Raw genomic sequence first — 19,558 nt, 5'->3', positions numbered from 1 at the left:
TAGCTGGGAAGGGCATTCCGGATGAGGTCATCCCTACTATGATAAAGGCTAGGAAGGAGGTGACAGCGTAACATTATCACCGTATCTGGAGGAAGTATGTCTCTTGGTCTGAAACCAAGAATGCTCCTCCGGAAGATTTCCATCTGGGCCGTTTTCTCCACTTCCTACAGACTGGAGTGAATATGGGCCTAAAATTAGGCTCCATTAAGGTTCAGATTTCGGCCCTATCCATTTTCTTTCAGAAGGAATTGGCTTCTCTCCCAGAAGTCCAGACTTTTGTGAAGGGAGTGCTGCATATCCAGCCTCCTTTTGTGCCTCCAGTGGCACCATGGGACCTTAATGTGGTGTTACATTTCCTTTAGTCTCCCTGGTTTGAGCCTCTTCAATCCGTGGAATTAAAGTATCTCACTTGGAAGGTGGTCATGTTGTTGGCCTTGGCATCGGCAAGGCGAGTGTCTGAATTGGCGGCTTTGTCTCACAAAAGCCCCTATCTGATTTTCCATGTGGATAGAGCTGAGTTGCGGACTCGTCCTCAATTTTTGCCTAAGGTGGTTTTCACTTTTCATATGAACCAACCTATTGTGGTGCCTGTCGCTACGTGGGACTTGGAGGATTCCGAATCCCTTGATGTGGTCAGGGCATTGAAAATTTATGTAGCCAGAACGGCGCGGGTTAGGAAAACAGAGGCACTCTTTGTCCTGTATGCAGCCAACAAGGTTGGCGCTCCTGCTTCTAAGCAGACTATTGCTCGCTGGATCTGTAACACGATTCAGCAGGCTCATTCTACGTCTGGATTGCCGTTACCAAATTCGGTAAAGGCCCATTCCACTAGGAAGGTGGGCTCTTCTTGGGCGTCTGCCCAAGGCGTCTCGGCATTACAGCTTTGCCGAGCGGCGACTTGGTCGGGTTCAAACACCTTTGCAAAATTCTACAAGTTTGATACCCTGGATGATGAGGACCTCATGTTTGCTCAATCGGTGCTGCAGAGTCATCCGCACTCTTCCGCCCGTTTTGGTGCTTTGGTATAATCCCCATGGTCCTTACGCCTAACGGAGTCCCCAGCATCCTCTAGGACGTAAGAGAAAATAAGAATTTAAACCTACCGGTAAATCTTTTTCTCCTAGTCCGTAGATGATGCTGGGCGCCCGTCCCAGTGCGGACAACATTCTGCAAGACTTGTATATAGTTATTGCTTGCATAAGGGTTATGTTACAGTTTTGATCGGTCTTTGACTGATGCTGTTTGTTTCATACTGTTGACTGGTTCGTATATTACAGGTTATACGGTGTGGATGGTGTGGGCTGGTATGAATCTTGCCCTTGGATTAACAAAATACTTTCCTCGCACTGTCCGTGTCCTCTGGGCACAGTTTCTCTAACTGAGGTCTGGAGGAGGGGCATAGAGGGAGGAGCCAGTGCACACCCATTGTAAAGTTCTTTATAGTGCCCATGTCTCCTGCGGAGCCCGTCTATCCCCATGGTCCTTACGGAGTCTCCAGCATCCTCTACGGACTAGGAGAAAAAGATTTACCGGTATGTTTAAAATCTTATTTTTTTTTACAAAGCATCAACTCCGGATGCTTTTCGAAAGAAAGAATCTTTATTTTATTACACAACTGAAAAATCTACCCAAGAAAAATAAGCCCAATATGAAAGAGAATCTTACAGCTTAACATTGGCTTTTTCTCTGCGCCCATGAGAGCAGTCTTGGATCCAGTTTCCCCGGCCCCAGCAGTGTGATCTGGCCGGACGTCCTGAGTAAACTCAGACGTCCGATATTCACGCAGATGATCCGATGCTGCATCCCCCGAACGCAGCAGAAGATCACAGAAGCCGGCAGTGGGCGTCTTTTTACTTAATACGCCTCCTATGAATGTTTTTGCACAGCTGCTGCATACAAAGACTCAGCAGATGTTTTATAGCGGCCACCACTGAAATAAAGAATTGCTTCAAAAAGACCCAAAGAAAAAGACTGTGGATATACGTAATGTTTCTTCTGCCTTTTTTTTGTTTTTTGTTTCTTTATTCTCCTCTCCCTTCTGATGCTGTTCAGCGCTTGCAAGCTTTTACTCCATAAGAATGTGATCCCCATAAAGTGTGAGCTGACCTTGTCTCATGCATCTGGTTTGTGTCTACCGCTCGCAGGTCCCGGGATATCCAGCTATTGGCAGAGCCCCCCAGATGCTGGAAAAAGTCTGGAAAAATGTCTGAACCAGGCTGTGGAAGATGTGCCCACCAGCCGACATTCCATCACCCCCCTGTACCTGGGGGCCACTGCAGGCATGAGGCTCCTTAAGTAAGTATGGGATGGGGGACAAGTGCAGCCATAAAGAATTCTTTCTCTAGTCTTCAACTTAATATTTCTGATAATATGTAATCCTGACCTGATGTCCAAAATGTTTGCAAGGCGAAATGTATTGTGTGCTAAAGCTTATGCAACATGTGGCTTTCTAGCTATTGTGGAACTAGAAGACCCAGCATGCCCTGCCATCCTTTGTCTCAGTCCAGCAGGTAGATTTCTGTTAATACCAGTAGAGGTGTAGCGCCGCCTGCGAGGGTCGCCAGTAGAGGCGTGGCGCCGCCTGCGAGGGTCGCCAGTAGTGACGTGGCGCCGCCTGCGAGGGTCGCCAGTAGAGGCGTGGCGCCGCCTGCGAGTGTCGCCAGTAGAGGCGTGGCGCCGCCTGCGAGTGTCGCCAGTAGAGGCGTGGCGCCGCCTGCGAGGGTCGCCAGTAGAGGCGTGGTGCCGCCTGCGAGTGTCGCCAGTAGAGGCGTGGCGCCGCCTGCGAGTGTCGCCAGTGGAGGCGTGGCGCCACTCTTCACAGTGCTTGATTCAGAGCTGGATGCAGTCCGGTCACTGCTGTACCTTTTTGGAGGCAGAGGATCTGAGAACACATGCTAATGCTGCATGATCTGCCCACTGCCGGCTTCTCCGGTCCGCCGCCTGCATCCGAATACACATCATCAAATCCACATAGCAAGTAGGGGGCGAATCATCGGGCATCTCTGCAACCTTATGTCCGCCGCACCTAAACTGCCTGGGCCAAAGGATCTGCTTCCACTGGCTTCGGCACATCCTAATTACGTTAGTGACACGCCTCCGTTTTCAAAACTGATCTCCATCTCCGCCCCTAAATGCCTGCAGCCAATCAGAATGCAGCTAAATCCACACTGTGAGTGGAGCCGTATCGCATGTGTAAGGCAGCTGTGGCGCATTTGCAGAAAAAAAACAAAACCTACATTGGTCAATTGCGACTGGATCTGAATCGGGGCCCACAGAATTTTTAGGATTATTAAATGGGTTGGTTTTCTTGGGTTTACTGCTAATGCCACAGATTTGCTATGGATGTAATTATGGGTGGGGTTTCTATACATTACGGGTGACGTATTAACTTCTAAATTGGCTTCTGGCTTCTTTTTTACTTTAACATTTTAGTTGGGTTAGTATGTGGGTTTTTATTTTTTTTATTTTTTTCCTTGCTTTCTTATTTTATATACTGTCCATAATGTACAGTATATTCCCCCATCTAAGCTTAAAGGTGGCTTCGGGCCTATCTGATTCGCTTCTACGTTTACTGCTGGGGAACATCTGCTCTGGGGACCACCTATGGGGACAGCAGTCTCTCTCCATAGCTGGAGCATGTGTCTGGTTCTGCAAGGCTCCCTCGTATAACATTCTGTGTTACAGTCATGCTGAGTTTAAAAGTTCATCCCGTTTTTTTCTTTCAAGCTTTTCCCATGTGCAGCGCCTGACATCACCTGGTGCGGATTCCCCATAATGTGCTGCGCTTTATTTATAGCACAGGATGATCTAGGGGAGGAGGGTTTCATGTAAAGATTTCCTTATAAAGGGAGACCAGAAGCTCTGCGCGTTTTGTAGCAATAACAATTGTTATTTCAAGGGCAGCGTTTTAAAAATCACAGTGATGTTCGAGTCCTATTGCTACTCAATCCGGGACCACCACGGCCCAGTAACCACTACCCCAGCCGTTACAGGCAGCATAGAGAACGCTGGACACAAGGATACACTTCCAGCAGGTCAAGTGTAAAGCTAAGCAATCTGATAAGTAAATGTATACAGTGCACCTAAGGGTGGCTGATGCTCGGGATGTGCCCCTGCTATGTGCGCACAGATGTTACGGAGCATGTACACCCTACGCAGAGCGGTAAGCATCCTCGCTGTTGTGCTGCCCCCCCCCCCTCCCCAGTCTGTAAACTTAGGCCCAGATTTATCAAGCCTTGGAGAGTTGCAATTTGCACGGTGATAAAACACCAACCAATCACCTCCTGTAAATTTTGAGGTCCAACCTGCTGAGAAGCGCCGCTCCAAATATATATATACCCCATGGTATCGCTGTTGTCCATTAGGAAAGATTTAGGTTCTTATGGAAGCTGAAGAGTTTAACCCCTTAGCGGTGTGACAGAGTATCGGCAGCCTCTCATGTCCGTAGTGGTGCTGGTGGATCAGCCAGGCTGTAGTGTTCTGTTACGCGTTTCAGAGGAGCAGTTATTGGTTGCTATGGGGATCATCGCTACTTCTAAAAACCCACACTTTAGTAAATATACCCCTAGATTGCCAAATTTCACTTCATGCATTAAATATTCTCTGATTTCATATCCCGTGGCGTGAAACTTGTTGGACAATGCGGGACATTTAGCTTTGGATCTATGTATATACAGGCTGAGGATGTAGTAGAGTTTCTGTACACACCAGCGGATGGCTGACCACTACGAACAGCCCAGTTACTTAACCAGTGGAGTGGTTTTATTGAGGATAAAGCAGTGACAGCTGTACTCACTGTTATACACACAGTTAGATGGAGCAGAACATGAGCTGAGCGGGGTGTCAAATGGTGCCCCAGCCGGGGAGTGTATGTACTGCAGGTACAGGGTAGAGGTGCAGGATACTGGAACACTGTGATATCAGCAGGTAACACTGGTCTCACTAGAGCTAAGTGGAAGACTACTCTGTCTCCCACTGTGGCAATTCTCACAGGGTCTCACACAGTCTCAAGATGGCTCCACACAGGCTCAGTAGTTGCCTCAGTGGCCATCTTGGTACAGGGAATGACTTCCCTTGAGTTGTAGCAACATGGAGTTTGTGCAGTAGCGCACTCCACTTTGAACAATTTTTCTCTTACGTCCTAGAGGATGCTGGGGTCCACATTAGTACCATGGGGTATAGATGGGTCCACCAGGAGCTATTGGCACTTGAGTTTGAGAGTGTGGGCTGGCTCCTCCCTCTATGCCCCTCCTATCAGACTCCGTTTAGAAAATGTGCCTGGGGGAGCTGGTCACAGCTAGGGGAGCTCTACGAGCTTCTCTGGTAAAAGTTTTTTTTTTTTAGAGTATATGATTTTACAGGGAGGCTGCTGGCAACAGCCTCCCTGCTTCGTGGGACCAAGGGTGGGGGAGTAGTGTCTGCCCTGCAGGGTCTGAGCCACTATCTCCACTGACAGGACACTGAGCTCCTGAGGAGATAGATCGTTCCCCGCCACAGGGGATCGCTCACCCGAGCAGCATGCCGCCACACCCTTACAGAGCTGAAATCAGTGGCAAGTGAGTCACCGACCCCCTTAGCAAGCAGGGGGCCGGTGTGAAGATGGCGGCAACAGGGTAGGAGCGCAGCGGTACTTAGTGCAGTGCTGTGAGGGGCGCCCTGAGCCAGCTCCGAACCCTGCACTGGTCAGCAAGCCTGTCGGGGTCCGTGGATCTCAGCCAGCATTTTACCTCAGGCCAGTATAATCCTTGTGAAGAGTGGGAAGACAGCGCCATTTTGGGGGCGGAGCTTCTCCTCAGAACGGACCCAGCAGCGTTCAGCGCCATTTTCCTGCCTGCACAGCGCTGTCCAGGAAGAACAAGTCACTCCACAGCAACTCCAGCTATCTCTCACGGTACCAGGGGGTTGTAGAAGGTGGGGAGGCTGCATTAAGACTGTGTAACCTATTAAGGTGCACAGTCAGCGCTAGTAGGGGTCTCCCTTTACATTTAAAAGCTCTGTGTGTGGGTTGGCTACAATCTCTGTGTCTCTCTTGCCATTCTTGGGGGTGAAACTCTGTCAAGCCTCCCCTGTGTGCGTGTGTGTGTGTGTGGAGTGTCTGTGGTCTCCATTAAGCAATGTCCAGGGACTCTGTGTCATATGCTGCAGAGGATATGTCCTCTCAGGATGATTCCATGTAATCAGGATTGCACTGGTTTAGCACAGATACCAGCAAGGGAGCCTGAGTGGTTATCAAATCTATGATTTCTCAGATTTCAAATAGGGTTGCACAAAATGAATCTGCAACTCAGGCTTTACAGAACTCTATGGCAGTCTGGCCCAGTTCTGGTACCTCAGGGCTCCCCGCTGTATATTCACATAAACGTGCTCTTGCGCAAATCATGCAGGATGATACGGATACCGATTCTGACACTGCAGACGGTGACGGGGATGTGTTGCGGGGGGGCAGCACCCCTTGCTGAAGGGGTGCAGTTGATGATAGAGGCTATTAGAGATGTGTTGAATATTGCTGATACAACACCCGAGCAGGTTGAGGAGGCTTACTTCACTGACAATAAGAAAGCTTCGCTAACCTTCCCTGCATCAAAGGAATTAAATGCTATTTTTGAAAAGGCTTGGGAAAACCCGGATAAAAAATTCCAGATACCTAAAAGGGTTCTGGTGGCCTTTCCTTTCCCGGTAGAATTTAGGAAAAAATGTTGACGCATCAGTATCCAGACTCTCTAAAAATGTGGTTTTACCTGTTCCAGGATCTACCACCTTGAAAGAGCCGGCTGATCGTAAAATTGATAATACGCTCAAATCCATGTACACGGCTTCTGGGGCAATACTACGTCCTAATATTGCCAGTGCTTGGATTGCCAAAGCTATAGTAAAGTGGTCAGGCACGTTACTTGAATACTTGGATACTATGGAGAAATGTGATGTTGAATTGTTTTTACATAACATTCAGGATTTGGCAGGATTTCTGGTAGAATCCATGAAAGACCTGGGTTCCATGGCTGCGGGAATTTCTTCCATGTCTCTATCAGTTCGTCGAGGACTGTGGTTGCGCCAGTGGTCTGCCGACGCGGAATCTAGGAGAAGTGTGGTGACCCTACCCTACACAGGTCAGGTTCTCTTTGGGGAAGCGTTAGATGCGTGGATCTCCACGACTACGGCAGGTAAGTCACCTTTTCTTCTCTCGGCTACACCTGCTCCGAAGAAACCCTTTTCTTCAGCTACATCACAGCCCTTTCAGTCTACCAAGCCCAGAAAGGCCAAGCCGTCCAACACCTTTCTTTCGGGGAGGTCGGGCCAAGTCCAAGAAACCTGTGGCTCAGGTTCCCAGGAACAGAAACCTGCTTCAGGTACACCAAAGTATTCTGCATGACTGTGGACGGCACGCCCCGGAGGTGGGGCCGCTGGGAGCGAGACTCAGGCATTTCAGTCACGTCTTGGTGTCATCTGGCCTGGACCCCTGGGTGCAAGATATTGTGTCTCAGGGGTACAGGCTGGCATTTCAATATCTTCCTCCTCACCGATTTTTCAAATCAGGCTTGCCAACTCTGCTGGCAGACAGGACTGTCCTGCAAGAAGCCGTCCCGAAGTTTGTGGCAGGTCAATGTGCCAGTCCTGCCTCATATGCAAAACAAAGGTTACTATTCAAACCTTTTTGTGGTACCGAAACCGGATGGTTCAGTCAGGCCCATTCTGAATTTAAAATCGCTGAACCCCTTTCTGAGGGAGTTCAAGTTCAAAATGGAGTCTCTGAGGGCAGTGATATCCGGTCTGGAGGAGGGGGAATTCCCGGTATCCCTGGATATCAAGTATGCGTACCTCCACATTCCGATTTGGCTGCCACATCAAGCGTATCTTTGATTCGCACTGTTGGACTGTCATTTTCAGTTCCAGGCCCTACCATTCGGCCTCTCCACAGCACCAAGGGTATTCACCAAGGTGATGGCGGAAATGATGATTCTCCTCCGCAGACGGGGTGAACATAATTCCGTATCTGGACGATCTGTTGATAAAGGCATCATCCAAGGAGAAGCTGTTACGGTCCATAGCTCTCACGAACCAGCTTCTCAGGGAACTTGGTTGGATCCTGAATCTTCCAACCAACCAGGAGGTTGTCCTTTCTGGGAATGATACTCGACACGGAAGTGCAGAGGGTGTTTCTTCCAGAGGAAAAAGCGTTAGTGCTTCAAACGATGGTCCGGGATGTCCTGAAGCCAACCCAGGTGTCTGTTCATCAGTGCATTCACCTTCTGGGAAAGATGGTGGCCTCTTACGAGGCCCTGCAGTACGGGAGGTTTCACGCTCGGTCCTTCCAACTGGATCTCCTGGACAAGTGGTTGGGATCCCATCTACACATGCACCAGAGAATACGTCTGTCACCAAAGGCCAGGATTTCACTCCTCTGGTGGCTGCAATTACCTCACCTTCTGGAGGGCCGCAGGTTCGGGATTCAGGACTGGATCCTTCTAACCACGGATGCAAGTCTCCAGGGCTGGGGCGCAGTCACTCAAGGGGAAACCTTCCATGAAAGGTGGTCAAGTCTGGAAGCCAGTCTGTCGATAAACATTCTGGAACTAAGAGCCGTCTACAACGGTCTTCTCCAAGCGGCCCATCTTCTGAGAAATCGGGCCGTTTAAGTGCAGTCGGACAATGTGACAATAGTGGCTTACATAAACTCACAGGGCGGAATGAAGAGCAGAGCTGCAATGTCGGAGGTAACAAGAATCATCCTCTGGGCAGAAAAACACGTGTTGGCGCTGTCAGCAATCTTCAGTCCGGGAGTAGACAACTGGGTAGCGGACTTCCTCAGCAGACATGATCTCCATCCAGGGGAGTGGGGTCTCCATCCGGAGGTGTTCAAGGAGGTAACAGATCTTTGGGGCATACCCCAGATTGACATGATGACCTCTCTTCTCAACAAGAAGCTTCAGCAGTATTGTTCCAGGTCGAGGGATCCGCAAGCAGTGGCGGTGGACGCCCTAGTGACTCTGTGGGTGTTCCGGTCGGTGTACGGGTTTCCTCCACTTCCACTCATCCCAAGAGTTCTAAAGCTCATAAGGAGAACAAGGGTTCAAGCGATCCTCATTGCTCCAGACTGGCCAAGAAGGGCTTGGTACGCGGATCTTCTGGATCTACTGCAAGAAGAGCCGAGGCCACTTCGGGAGGACCTGCTGCAGCAGGGGCCGTTCGCCTATCAAGACTTACCGCGGCTACGTTTGATGGCATGGAGGTTGAACGCCTGATACTAGCTCGAAAGGGCATTCCGAACAAGATTATTCCTACCCTGATACAGGCTAGGAAAAGCGTAACGTCTAAACATTACCATCGAATTTGGAAAAAATATGTATCTTGGTGTGAGTCCAATAAATTTCCTGCGCTGTATTTTCAACTGGGACGGTTTCTCCTCTTCCTACAAGCTGGTGTGGATATGAGCCTGAGGTTGGGATCTGTGAAGGTCCAGATTTCAGCCCTATCCATTTTCATCCAGAAACAGTGGCTGCCCTCCCTGAGGTTCAGACCTTTTTGAAGGGAGTTCTGCACATCCAAACTCCCTTTGTACCGCCTACTGCGCCTTGGGACCTTAACGTGGTGTTGCAGTTCATCCAATTGGACTGGTTCAAGCCTCTACAGGAGGTTGAGGTCAAATTTCTTACATGGAAGGCTGTCATGTTGTTGGTCGTAGCTTCTTCTAGCTGTGTGTCGGAGTTGGGGGCTTTGTCCTGTAAAAGCCCATACTTGATCTTCCACGAAGATAGAGCTGAGCACCGGACACATCAGCAGTTTCTTCCGAAGGTTGTGTCGGCATTTCATATCAACCAACCTATTGTGGTGCCAGTGGCTACTGACTTCTCAATTTCATCAAAGTCCTTGGATATTGTAAGGGCTCTGAAAATCTATGTGAAGAGGACTGCTCATCACAGAAAATCGGACTCTCTGTTTGTCCTGTATGATCCCAAGAAAATTGGGTGTCCTGCTTCTAAGAAGATGATCTCTCGCTGGATCAGGTTCGCTATCCAGCATGCGTATTCTATGACAGGATTGCCGTGTCCTACGACTGTCAAGGCCCACTCTACTCGTAAGGTGGGGTCTTCCTGGGCGACTGCCCGGTGTGTCTCGGCGTTGCAACTTTGCCGAGCTGCAACTTGGTCTGGGTCGAACACGTTTGCAAAGTTCTACAAGCTCAATACTTTGGCCTCTGTTGATCTGAAGTTCAGTCAATCGGTTTTGCAGGAGCCTCCGCGCTCTCCCTCCCGTTCTGGGAGCTTTGGTACATCCCCATGGTACTAATGTGGACCCCAGCATCCTGTAGGACGTAAGAGAAAATAGGATTTTGGTTACCTACCGGTAAATCCTTTTCTCGTAGTCCGTAGAGGATGCTGGGCGCCCGCCCAGCACTTCGTTTTCCTGCAACCGTTACCTGGTTCAGTTCAGCTGGTTTGTTGTTAGTTATGTACTGCATTATTACTTGGTAAGTAATGTTTCAGCGGTTGCTGAGTTTTTCAAGCTAGTTAGCTTAATGTGCCTTGTATGTGTGAGCTGGTGTGAATCTCGCTACTATCTGTGTTAAATCCTTCTCTCAAAGATGTCCGTCTCCTCGGGCACAGTTTCTAGACTGAGTCTGGTAGGAGGGGCCAGCACACACTCTCAAACTCTTGAAGTGCCAGTGGCTCCTGATGGACCCATCTATACCCCCATGGTACTAATGTGGACCCCAGCATCCACTACGGACTATGAGAAAAGGATTTACCGGTAGGAAACCAAAATCCTATTCTTACATTCATTAACATTTACTCCTATAGCACCAGCATATTCCGTTAAGCTTTAGAATTGGAAATGTAAACGGAGCGTCCGTAGAAGGATAATGTACTGGTCTCCTCTGTTTGCAGCTGGACCAATCCTACTGCATCTGATCAGGTTCTGGAAGCCGTCGCCTCCACGCTACAGTCCTATCCTTTCAGTTTCCGAGGGGCCAAGATCCTGTCGGGTCAGGATGAGGGGCTTTTCGGCTGGGTCACTGCCAACTATCTCCTGGAAAAGTTTATCAAGGTAATTCAATTCAATACTCTGTACAGTACTCCTATACAAACTGCTGCCCTCTTGTTAGTGTGGCACTTGTAGTTCTACAGCGGGAAATGCTTCATTTGCCTACCTATCCAGAGGTATTGCAGAATAAATACAGATCTTATATTTCCATTGTGCATAATGGGTTTGAACAGCTGTAATTATTTTCTAACATCATGGCCCCGTTTAGAAAGAACTGGGTGTGTCGGGTGAGAAGCACCACAGTCCATAGCCCCAGGCCTCGCTAATGGCTGCTTGTTCTGGATAAGGGTTGGCCGTCTACTTTCTATAGATCAGAGCCTTGGGGTAATGCAGGATGGAGGACAGAGTATTCATGAGGTGATTAATCGCTCTGTAGGGCATGAAAAGAGTCGGGACACCTGGGCGGGTTCCCTGCTCCCTGTGCCAGGAACACAGGTGAGCAGGTGATACAGGCAGTCTCCGCACACCTAGGAGGTCTGGTCGCAGAGTCAGAGCAGGGTAACAATGGCAGAACAATCCAACGTCCAATCACAACTGGGCGCAGCTAGGACAGGTCAAACACAACTCCTAAAGTACTGAGTATACAGGCCGTGGTCTGGCAGTATATGGGAACATAGGATGTGCCAGGAGAAAATAACCTACAGCTCCATCTAGTCTCCCGTTTTTTGTACTGGTATTTTTTTTTTTTTGTTTGTTTGTATATTTTTTTATTTTATTTTATTTTTTTAAATCTCACTAGTTCTTTACCTGACCTGTCCTCACTACGCCTGCTGGGAGACGGCTCCACACATCGATCACCCTTTCTGTACAAAATTCTTCCCTTCTTTTCTTCTCTTGTTCCGCAGTACTGTATTTCCCTTTTGCTCTAGAAATCCTTTTTATATAGTTGTGATTTGTTTTTTGTTTGTTTTATTCTCCCCGCTCATCCATTAATAGTACTTTTGCTAAATTTTAGTGCTGCTATCCCTCCAGCTTTTGTAGAACTACACACCCCAGCATGCCCTGCAGCAGTTTTATATTGTCCTAATAGCAAGACTCTGGCAGGGCATGCTGGGATGTGTAGTTCCACAGCAGCTGGAGGGCTACTTGTTGAATGCTCCAGCTTTACGTGTTCAGTGATTGAAGTCTCGCCCAAGTCCATAAATACTGTTTGGCAAGGGTGGTACTTGACTGGGGCACAGTGTGTCGCTCCCTGGCCAGCCACCCCCAGGTTTTGTCCTGTGGGGTACCGCAGCGGCCTGACTCTACGGGAGGAATTACCCGGCTTTGCCTTATTTGCTCCGAGCTCCTGGTTTTGGGCTCCCGCACGGAGTCTCTATGGTGGTGCGGCCCAGAAGTGCAGCGAGAGAGTCATGATGTCACCACGCAGATGAGAAGATGATTTAGCCACGTAGGAAACAGGAAACAGAATATGGCGCAGGACGTACCTGTAAGGTCCTATAGTGAATGCCGGCGTGTCCTCACCCTGCTACCATTACCAGGTCACTCTGTATCATCTGTACCTAGGGCAGGGCCGAAACTAGGATTTTCGGCACCCGGGGTAAGGCAGTAATTTGGCGCCCCCTCACCCCATCCTTCTTTAAAAAATAATAAAGAAAATGTTATAAAATAAAACAAATAAAAATAACAAATACATGTAAAAAAAAAGTAGAAAAATAAAACCACACCACACCGTAGTGCAACCTTATTCTCATTACACTACACAGTATTACCCCTCATTAACATTACACCGCCTCATAGGGAGAGATGGAGGGAGAGAGAGAGAGAGGGGTGAGGGAGAAAGATAGATAGTAGAGAAAGATGAGAGAGAAGGGAGAGGGGTAAGTGATATGGAGGAGAGAAGAGAAAGATGAGAGAGAGAGAGAGAGAGGGAGAGAGAGGGAGAGAGATGGAGGAGAGGGGTGAGTGAGATAGAGGAGAGGGAGAGATAGAAGAGAAAGAGGAGACATAGGGGGAAATTTACTAAGGTGGGAGATTTTTAGAACTAGTGATGTTGCCCATAGCAACCAATCAGATTATATCTATTATCTGCTAGAAGCAGCTAGATAAATGGTAAGTAGAATCTGATTGGTTGCCATGGGCAACATCACCAGTTCTAAAAATCTCCCACCTTAGTAAATTTACCTCATAGAAAGGAGAGAGAGAGGGGTGAGGGAGAGAGATGCAGGAGAGAGAATGGTGAGGAAGAGAGAGTAGAGGGGGAGAGAGAGGAGATAGGAGTGGTGAGAGGGGTGAGGAAGAGAGGTGTCGGAGAGAGAGGGGATGCAGCTGTTTAAACCATATGCTTCACGGTGTCTGCCTTGAGGACTGGGGAAGCAGGGGCTTCAGACTGGTCTTTAACTATTGTGGTATTTGCTAACCGTGTTCAGTTCTTTACTGAGATGTCCCCTGATGCTGATTACTATGGAGATCGGATCCTGTCTGAGGAGATGTTGGCGGCCTGAGCTCCAGAGAACCAGTTGCTGTACACCCCCTCCGCTTTCAGAGACTCACCTGGCGGCCTTCCTGCTGCTGTAGACTCTGTCCCTACACCGGCTTTCTTCTGTGGCGTCTGTCCTCCGTGTCTTCGGCGCTAGTGCTTCACTTCCGGGTTCCCGCATCACGTGACCGTTGATGCCGAGCGGTCTGTCCATAGAGTCTGGGTAGATGCACAATGTCCACTGAATGTGCTGTTAGCATCAACTCAGTTCAAGGTGGGGCGCCAGGCACCAGGGGGCAGATAGGGTACCACAGCAGCCGCATCGCCTGCGCTCTTGGTAGGCGATCACGGGTGGAGGAGCAGCTGGCCGACTGAGCCGGGAAGCGTTCTCGGCGCCCTCTCCTTCCGGCGCCTGGGGCACGTGACCCCTTACCCCCCCCCCCCCCCCAGTTACGGCTATGCCTAGGGCAGTGGGATTTACCATTGTGTCAGCATCCAGGATAATATAAATAACACCTAATAGTAATGTCTGATCTCCGCAGTACACCCGTGTTCCCCTAGTTATTCTTTAATTGCTGAGAAGAAGTTCTTCAGCTACTAATTCTATACCATGAGGTGTGAAAATCTGGAGGAGCTTCATCTACTGAAACAGGTTTCTCCTGTCACACAGTGTAACGGATATGTCAGGGTCCAGGTTTCATTTCCATTCTTCTGACCCAGGGAGAGGATTATGCTGGAGGAACTGGTCAGTGCAAGAAGACATCCATCTTGGAACTGTCATCTGTTGGTTGGGGGGCAGGGCTGGATTAAGGCTGGTGGGGACCTAGGAGCAGCAAAGCTGTAGGGCCCCCACCAGTGTCGTACTGGAGCATGAAGGGCCCACCGGGGAATGCAGTGATAGGGGCCCTTATTGAGGTGATACATACTCCTCTGGCATTAATTGGTTATATATTATAGCATCAATTAATTAGCAAAAACAAATATCCAATTATCACATTTGTTTTTAAATTGTGATTGAACCTGTGCTCAGCACTAAAGTGTTTATTTGCCGGGCTGCTTGTTGCCCACTAGCAGTAATGTGTTCAGTATAATAACCACCAGGACCCCCCCCTTCAGCACATCCTACCCCCAGAAAACATTGTGTGCGTATCTTTGGATGGCTCCTTTGTAAGTTGCACTGACAACTCGTGTGTGAACTGCAGACTGTAATAGGACAGGGGGAGAGCAATCAGCCAGCCGGCACTTAGTCACAGTAATTATGTATATGTGTAAGGTTATGTGCTTGTCTGTATTAGTCTGTACCCATGTAACGTGTTGTATGTATAACCCCTATGCAGCCCTTGTGGTGCCATATACATTAGCTGCCTATCAGTTGATGGGCTTTAAACAGGTCTTAGCTAAAACCATAACAGATAAACACATCCCCTCTTATTCCGGTTCCGGCATGTTATGGTCGACAGTCATTAGGTCAACCACTATTGGTCGACATTGACATGGTCGACATGGACTCATGGTCGACACATGAAAAAGGTCGACATGAGTTTTTGTGGGGGGGGGGGTTTTGTCGTTTTTTGCGTAAAGTGACTGGGAACCCCAATTAGTGCACCGCGTCCCCTCTCATGGCTCGCTTCGCTCGCCATGCTTCGGGCATGGTGCCTTCGCTCCGCTACCGCTTTGCTCGGCACAGATTACCGTTCCAATCGTAGTCCACGTGGATCGTAAAGTATGGAAAAGTTCCCCAAAAGAAAAAAAAGTTAAAAAACTCATGTCGACCTTTTCATGTGTCGACCATGTGTCCATGTCGACCATGTCAATGTCGACCAATAGTGGTCAACCTAATGACTGTCGACCATAACATGGTCGACCATGTGAACGGATACCTCTTATTCCTGCTATAATGACCACACAATGTAATTACCAGTTAAGGTCAAAGTTTTATTAGGTGGAGAAACCTTGGGGACCATGAAAGCGTTGCAGCCAGTCACAGAAAACACGACTCCATATATGTGTACACCCTGGATGCAACCTGGACTATCGTGAACCCACCAACCCTTAACATGCCAGACTTGACCAGGCCAAGTCCCCTCTCGAGCAGGACACCTCGTCTTGCTTCTAGTGGAGCAGTGCCCCCCAATCACTGCATGATACAGCTATGGCCGCTGAAGAATAGTGATTAAACGCTCTATCGGCTGATGCACTCCACACTTCAGTCACACAAACTCAATCTATATATATGAGAAATAAAGACTCGGACAACTGAATTGGAGTGAAAGGGGTCAGATTTTTATTTAAGGGATTTTACATTTTGGCTTAAAATTGGGTATGGTGGCGGGGGGGGGTGGTCTTCTGTATGCCGGCGGTCGGGCTCCCGGCGCTCAGTATACCGGCGCCGGGAGCCCGACAGCCGGCATACCGACACTTATTTTCCCTCGTGGGGGTCCACGACCCCCATAGAGGGAGAATAAAATAGTGTGGCGCGCGTAGCGAGCCCGCAAGGGGCTCATTTGCGCTCGCCACGCTGTCGGTAAGCCGGCGGTCGGGCTCCCGGCGCCGGGATGCTGGTCGCCGGGAGCCCGACCGCCGGCCAGCCGTAGTGAACCCGGGGGGGGGGGGAATGGCCTAGCTAAAGGAATAACTTATAAACATAACAAACCAAATGGGCTAACTGCGCACAAATTTGCATGGATGAGGCCACTTGCCCCCATCCCCACCAAACAACTCGCAAGAGGAAAGACCAATTTCCCAGCCCCTTATAGGGACAACAACAAGGGGAAAGGCCAACTACTTCCATCACAATCAACTTGAGGCAATAACCTATCACCAGAGAGGCAAAGGACCCACCTGGTCCGGTGGTGCCCTTGAACCAAACTGATATCCACGCCTAGCCTCCTCCATCCAGAGCCAACACCGCAACTGGACGGGAAAGTCAAAAACACATGTGAATAACCCAAAACCAATTAAAATAGTCACCAGAATGAGTAACTTCAGGAAGACCAATACCAGTAAGGTAAATCAACTGACCACAGAACCCGGTCAACCAACAAACCAAACCAAGCAAAACAGCAGCAACCACTAATGAATAGCACTAAATGGGCGGGGCCTACCTTAGTGACAGGGGAGTGAGGGGGGGATCCTTACTTGACTCAAGGCAAAAACACAAAACTTCCACCAGCCGGCTTAAGCCTGGGTTAAGAACTGGTGGTAAAACAAAAATTCCTTGAGACCCCCACCAAAGGTGGCGAGTAGCTAGTCCTCAAGTAAGGAGTAAGATCCAGACTGAAGTCTGATGTGTGTCTTATATACATCAAACTTCCATCTGCCAAGTGCCTGAAATATGACCATGGACCAGCCCGCTGCAGTGTCAGCCATAGTGGTGTCAATGCGAAATGAGTGTGGTCCAGATCCACAGTTGACAGGCAAACAACCCAGCGCCAAGATGCAATGGTCTAAAACCCAACTGAATTGCTAGCGAGTAACCGGTGATGCATCAGTGTGCCTCAACTATGTTCCCGAAGCATCTGGACAGAGCCTCAAATAAGACACACATCCAAGACCACCGGATAAAGTCTATGATCAGGACGGCGCTCTAATGAAAATCTCAACGTCGCCTACTGAGGTGGTTGTTCATGAAACATTGCACACTCACAAATCGAAACCAACTCAAAACGCTCCATGGAAGGCCATGGCAAAGGCCAAACTAAAATGGTCTCAGACCGAGACAAACATGCACCAAAAACTGCCTTCATGAGCTTCCAGAACAGCAGCCCATCAATAACAAATGCTAGATATAAAGAAATCAACTGCCACCTCCGTTCCCTCAATGCTCTCAGATCCTCCCGCAAAACATAAAGCTGAATATGTAACAGGAGCCCATGACCTGTGAGCAAGACCCTCCATGGCAGCCATATCACATGGCACACATAAGAGGAACACACTCACCAACTGGGTCTGCATGAGGGGCCTTCAGACAAAATTTCACCCATCCAAGCGTGAAGTGCGTTAACGATGCCAGTTTCCACCCCAGCACACGCTCGGAGCAGGATGAAAAAAAACTGCAAGCACCGTATCACAATCCGCATGAAACGGTGGGAAAAGTTGGACACTCCCTTCCAATGAAATGCCGGCACAACCCCAATGTTGTTGCATCAGAATAGATTGCTCAGTTCCTCAAACACAAACCCTTAACTCCAGGGACGCCATTACAGGGAAAAACTCAAGAAGAAGCAAATTGCAAGTCAAAGCCCTCACTCGCCCAATCTCTAGGCCCAGGCACTGCATGCAGTCTTGCATAGAAAACTGCGGGGCCAAAGTTGAGGATCCATCAATGTCAGCAAAAAACTGGAGAGCAAGATGTAAAACTGTCTGGGAAAACCCAGATTCGTACCCTCTTAACTGTTAAAAAAAATTATATCTCAAAATAATATACTGACAAATCTCCCTAGCCAGCCAAATGAAATGAAGGGACCACCGCACTTCTGCCATTAAACTGTGAATTTTCCTACCAAACACCATACGCAAGGGAAGTACCTGACCGGCAATATTAAAACAAAACTAGTAACCGAAACCCGACGTCAAACAGAAAACACCATCACTCAACCAGGCAACATTATACATGTCACGGCTGCTGGTGATGTGTCCCGGGGTAATCCCTGTTTTTTACCCGTCTGGCCACTTGTGTATGCTCAGAGGGCTCAGATGCTCCAGCAATGTGCTGACCACACGGCTGCTGGAGTTTTCTTGGGGGCGGCTGGGGCAGTGGAGCGTGGTGCGCGCAACTGTGTGGTGGGGTTGGAGCGTCCAAAGTGACTCTATTCCCACTTGGACGGCAACATAGGAAGGACCATCTTGGTTGTTGTCAGCTGACCGGACAGTGTCCAATCCCGCTCAGCCTTTGGGTCACCTGACCCATTCAGCCAATCTTGAAGTACATGAGTATAAAACTTCCTGCCTCTCAGTGTGCAGGTTACCAGTTCCATATGTCACACAGCTCAGTGGGTGAGCCTTGTAGCTGCGCTCATCAGTGTTCACAGGTTATACCTTAGAACCTGCAGTCCTTAGTACCTCTCCAGTCCGGTTCCAGTTCAGTATCACCAGTGTATTCATTCCGGTTCCAGTCCAGTCCAGTACCAGTTCTGTACTACCAGTGTCTTCATTCCGGTTCCAGTCCGGTCCAGTACCAGTTCTGTACTACCAGTGTCTTCATTCCGGTTCCAATCTGGTCAGCACTCCAGTTCCATTCAATCCAATATTGCCAAGTGTTATTATTCCAGTTCTAGTCCAGTCAGCGCACCAATTCTGTTCTCCGTTTGTCAGTGCTACATCTGCTATCCAACTGCAAGCCAAAACCATAGCTGTCTCCAGACCTCTTCTACAGTTCAATTAGTAGCAATATTCCTAGCCCAGGCGACCCAGTCAGGGTCCGTGACCGGCCTAATGGGTGCAGTGTAACCCAAATCCCCTTGCGGGGTTCCCTGGAGGAGACCACCAGTGAGGTAAGACTCCACACACCTGCCCTGGGTCTAGCCAACAACCTGGTACCAGTTCTGATCATTTTCTCAACTCTCCTCTGTACTCAAATCATCCTCATATCCTATCAGCGCACGCTTCTTGCACGCATCCCACTTGTATGTATGGTAGCGGCAAATGCAGTAGCGCGGGTATGCCTGGCCTACGCCGAGAGTGCTAGTTTAGCGCAGATGTGGCTACATCTGTATATCAGGCCACCAAGCTTCCGACACAGCACAAATCCAAGTATCAGTACTCCTGCCACAGGCTCAGAGATATCCAAATACCAAACTCCGACAATGCGCCATCAGCCAGACTGGACCACCAAAGAATAGATATCGAATCTAAATGCGTGATAACACAAACTGTGGTTTTCTAACATAAAACCCCATCCAATGTAAAACCCATAAACCTAAAGGCCGGACGGATGGAGCAGCGGCAGCGAAAATCTGATTCAACATCTATTTTGCCCATCAGGGCTCCGTAGCCAAAGAAAGCTTAATGTCGAAAAGCAGGACTACCCTTCTCAAAGCAGGACGGTAGTGGTGTGTACATAGGATGCCACCCAGTGCCGCACATAAGATGGGCACTGGC

General features: G+C 49.1%; 1 protein-coding gene across 1 annotated transcript in view; it reads left to right on the top strand.

The window, feature by feature from the left end:
- The window catches only part of ENTPD2 (ectonucleoside triphosphate diphosphohydrolase 2), an 89,905-nt gene that overhangs the window by 53,678 nt on the left and 16,669 nt on the right, over nt 1-19,558 (top strand). Inside the window, exons 3-4 of the mRNA XM_063936254.1 lie at nt 2,145-2,295; nt 10,884-11,043. Of these exons, the coding sequence (XP_063792324.1) occupies nt 2,145-2,295; nt 10,884-11,043 (311 nt within the window). The remainder of the gene's footprint in view (nt 1-2,144; nt 2,296-10,883; nt 11,044-19,558) is intronic.

Source organism: Pseudophryne corroboree, chromosome 8 (genome assembly GCF_028390025.1).
Source record: "Pseudophryne corroboree isolate aPseCor3 chromosome 8, aPseCor3.hap2, whole genome shotgun sequence".
NCBI lineage: Eukaryota > Metazoa > Chordata > Amphibia > Anura > Myobatrachidae > Pseudophryne > Pseudophryne corroboree.
The sequence above is the reverse complement of the archived record's forward strand: the minus strand, read 5'-3'. Positions and strand labels throughout refer to the sequence as shown.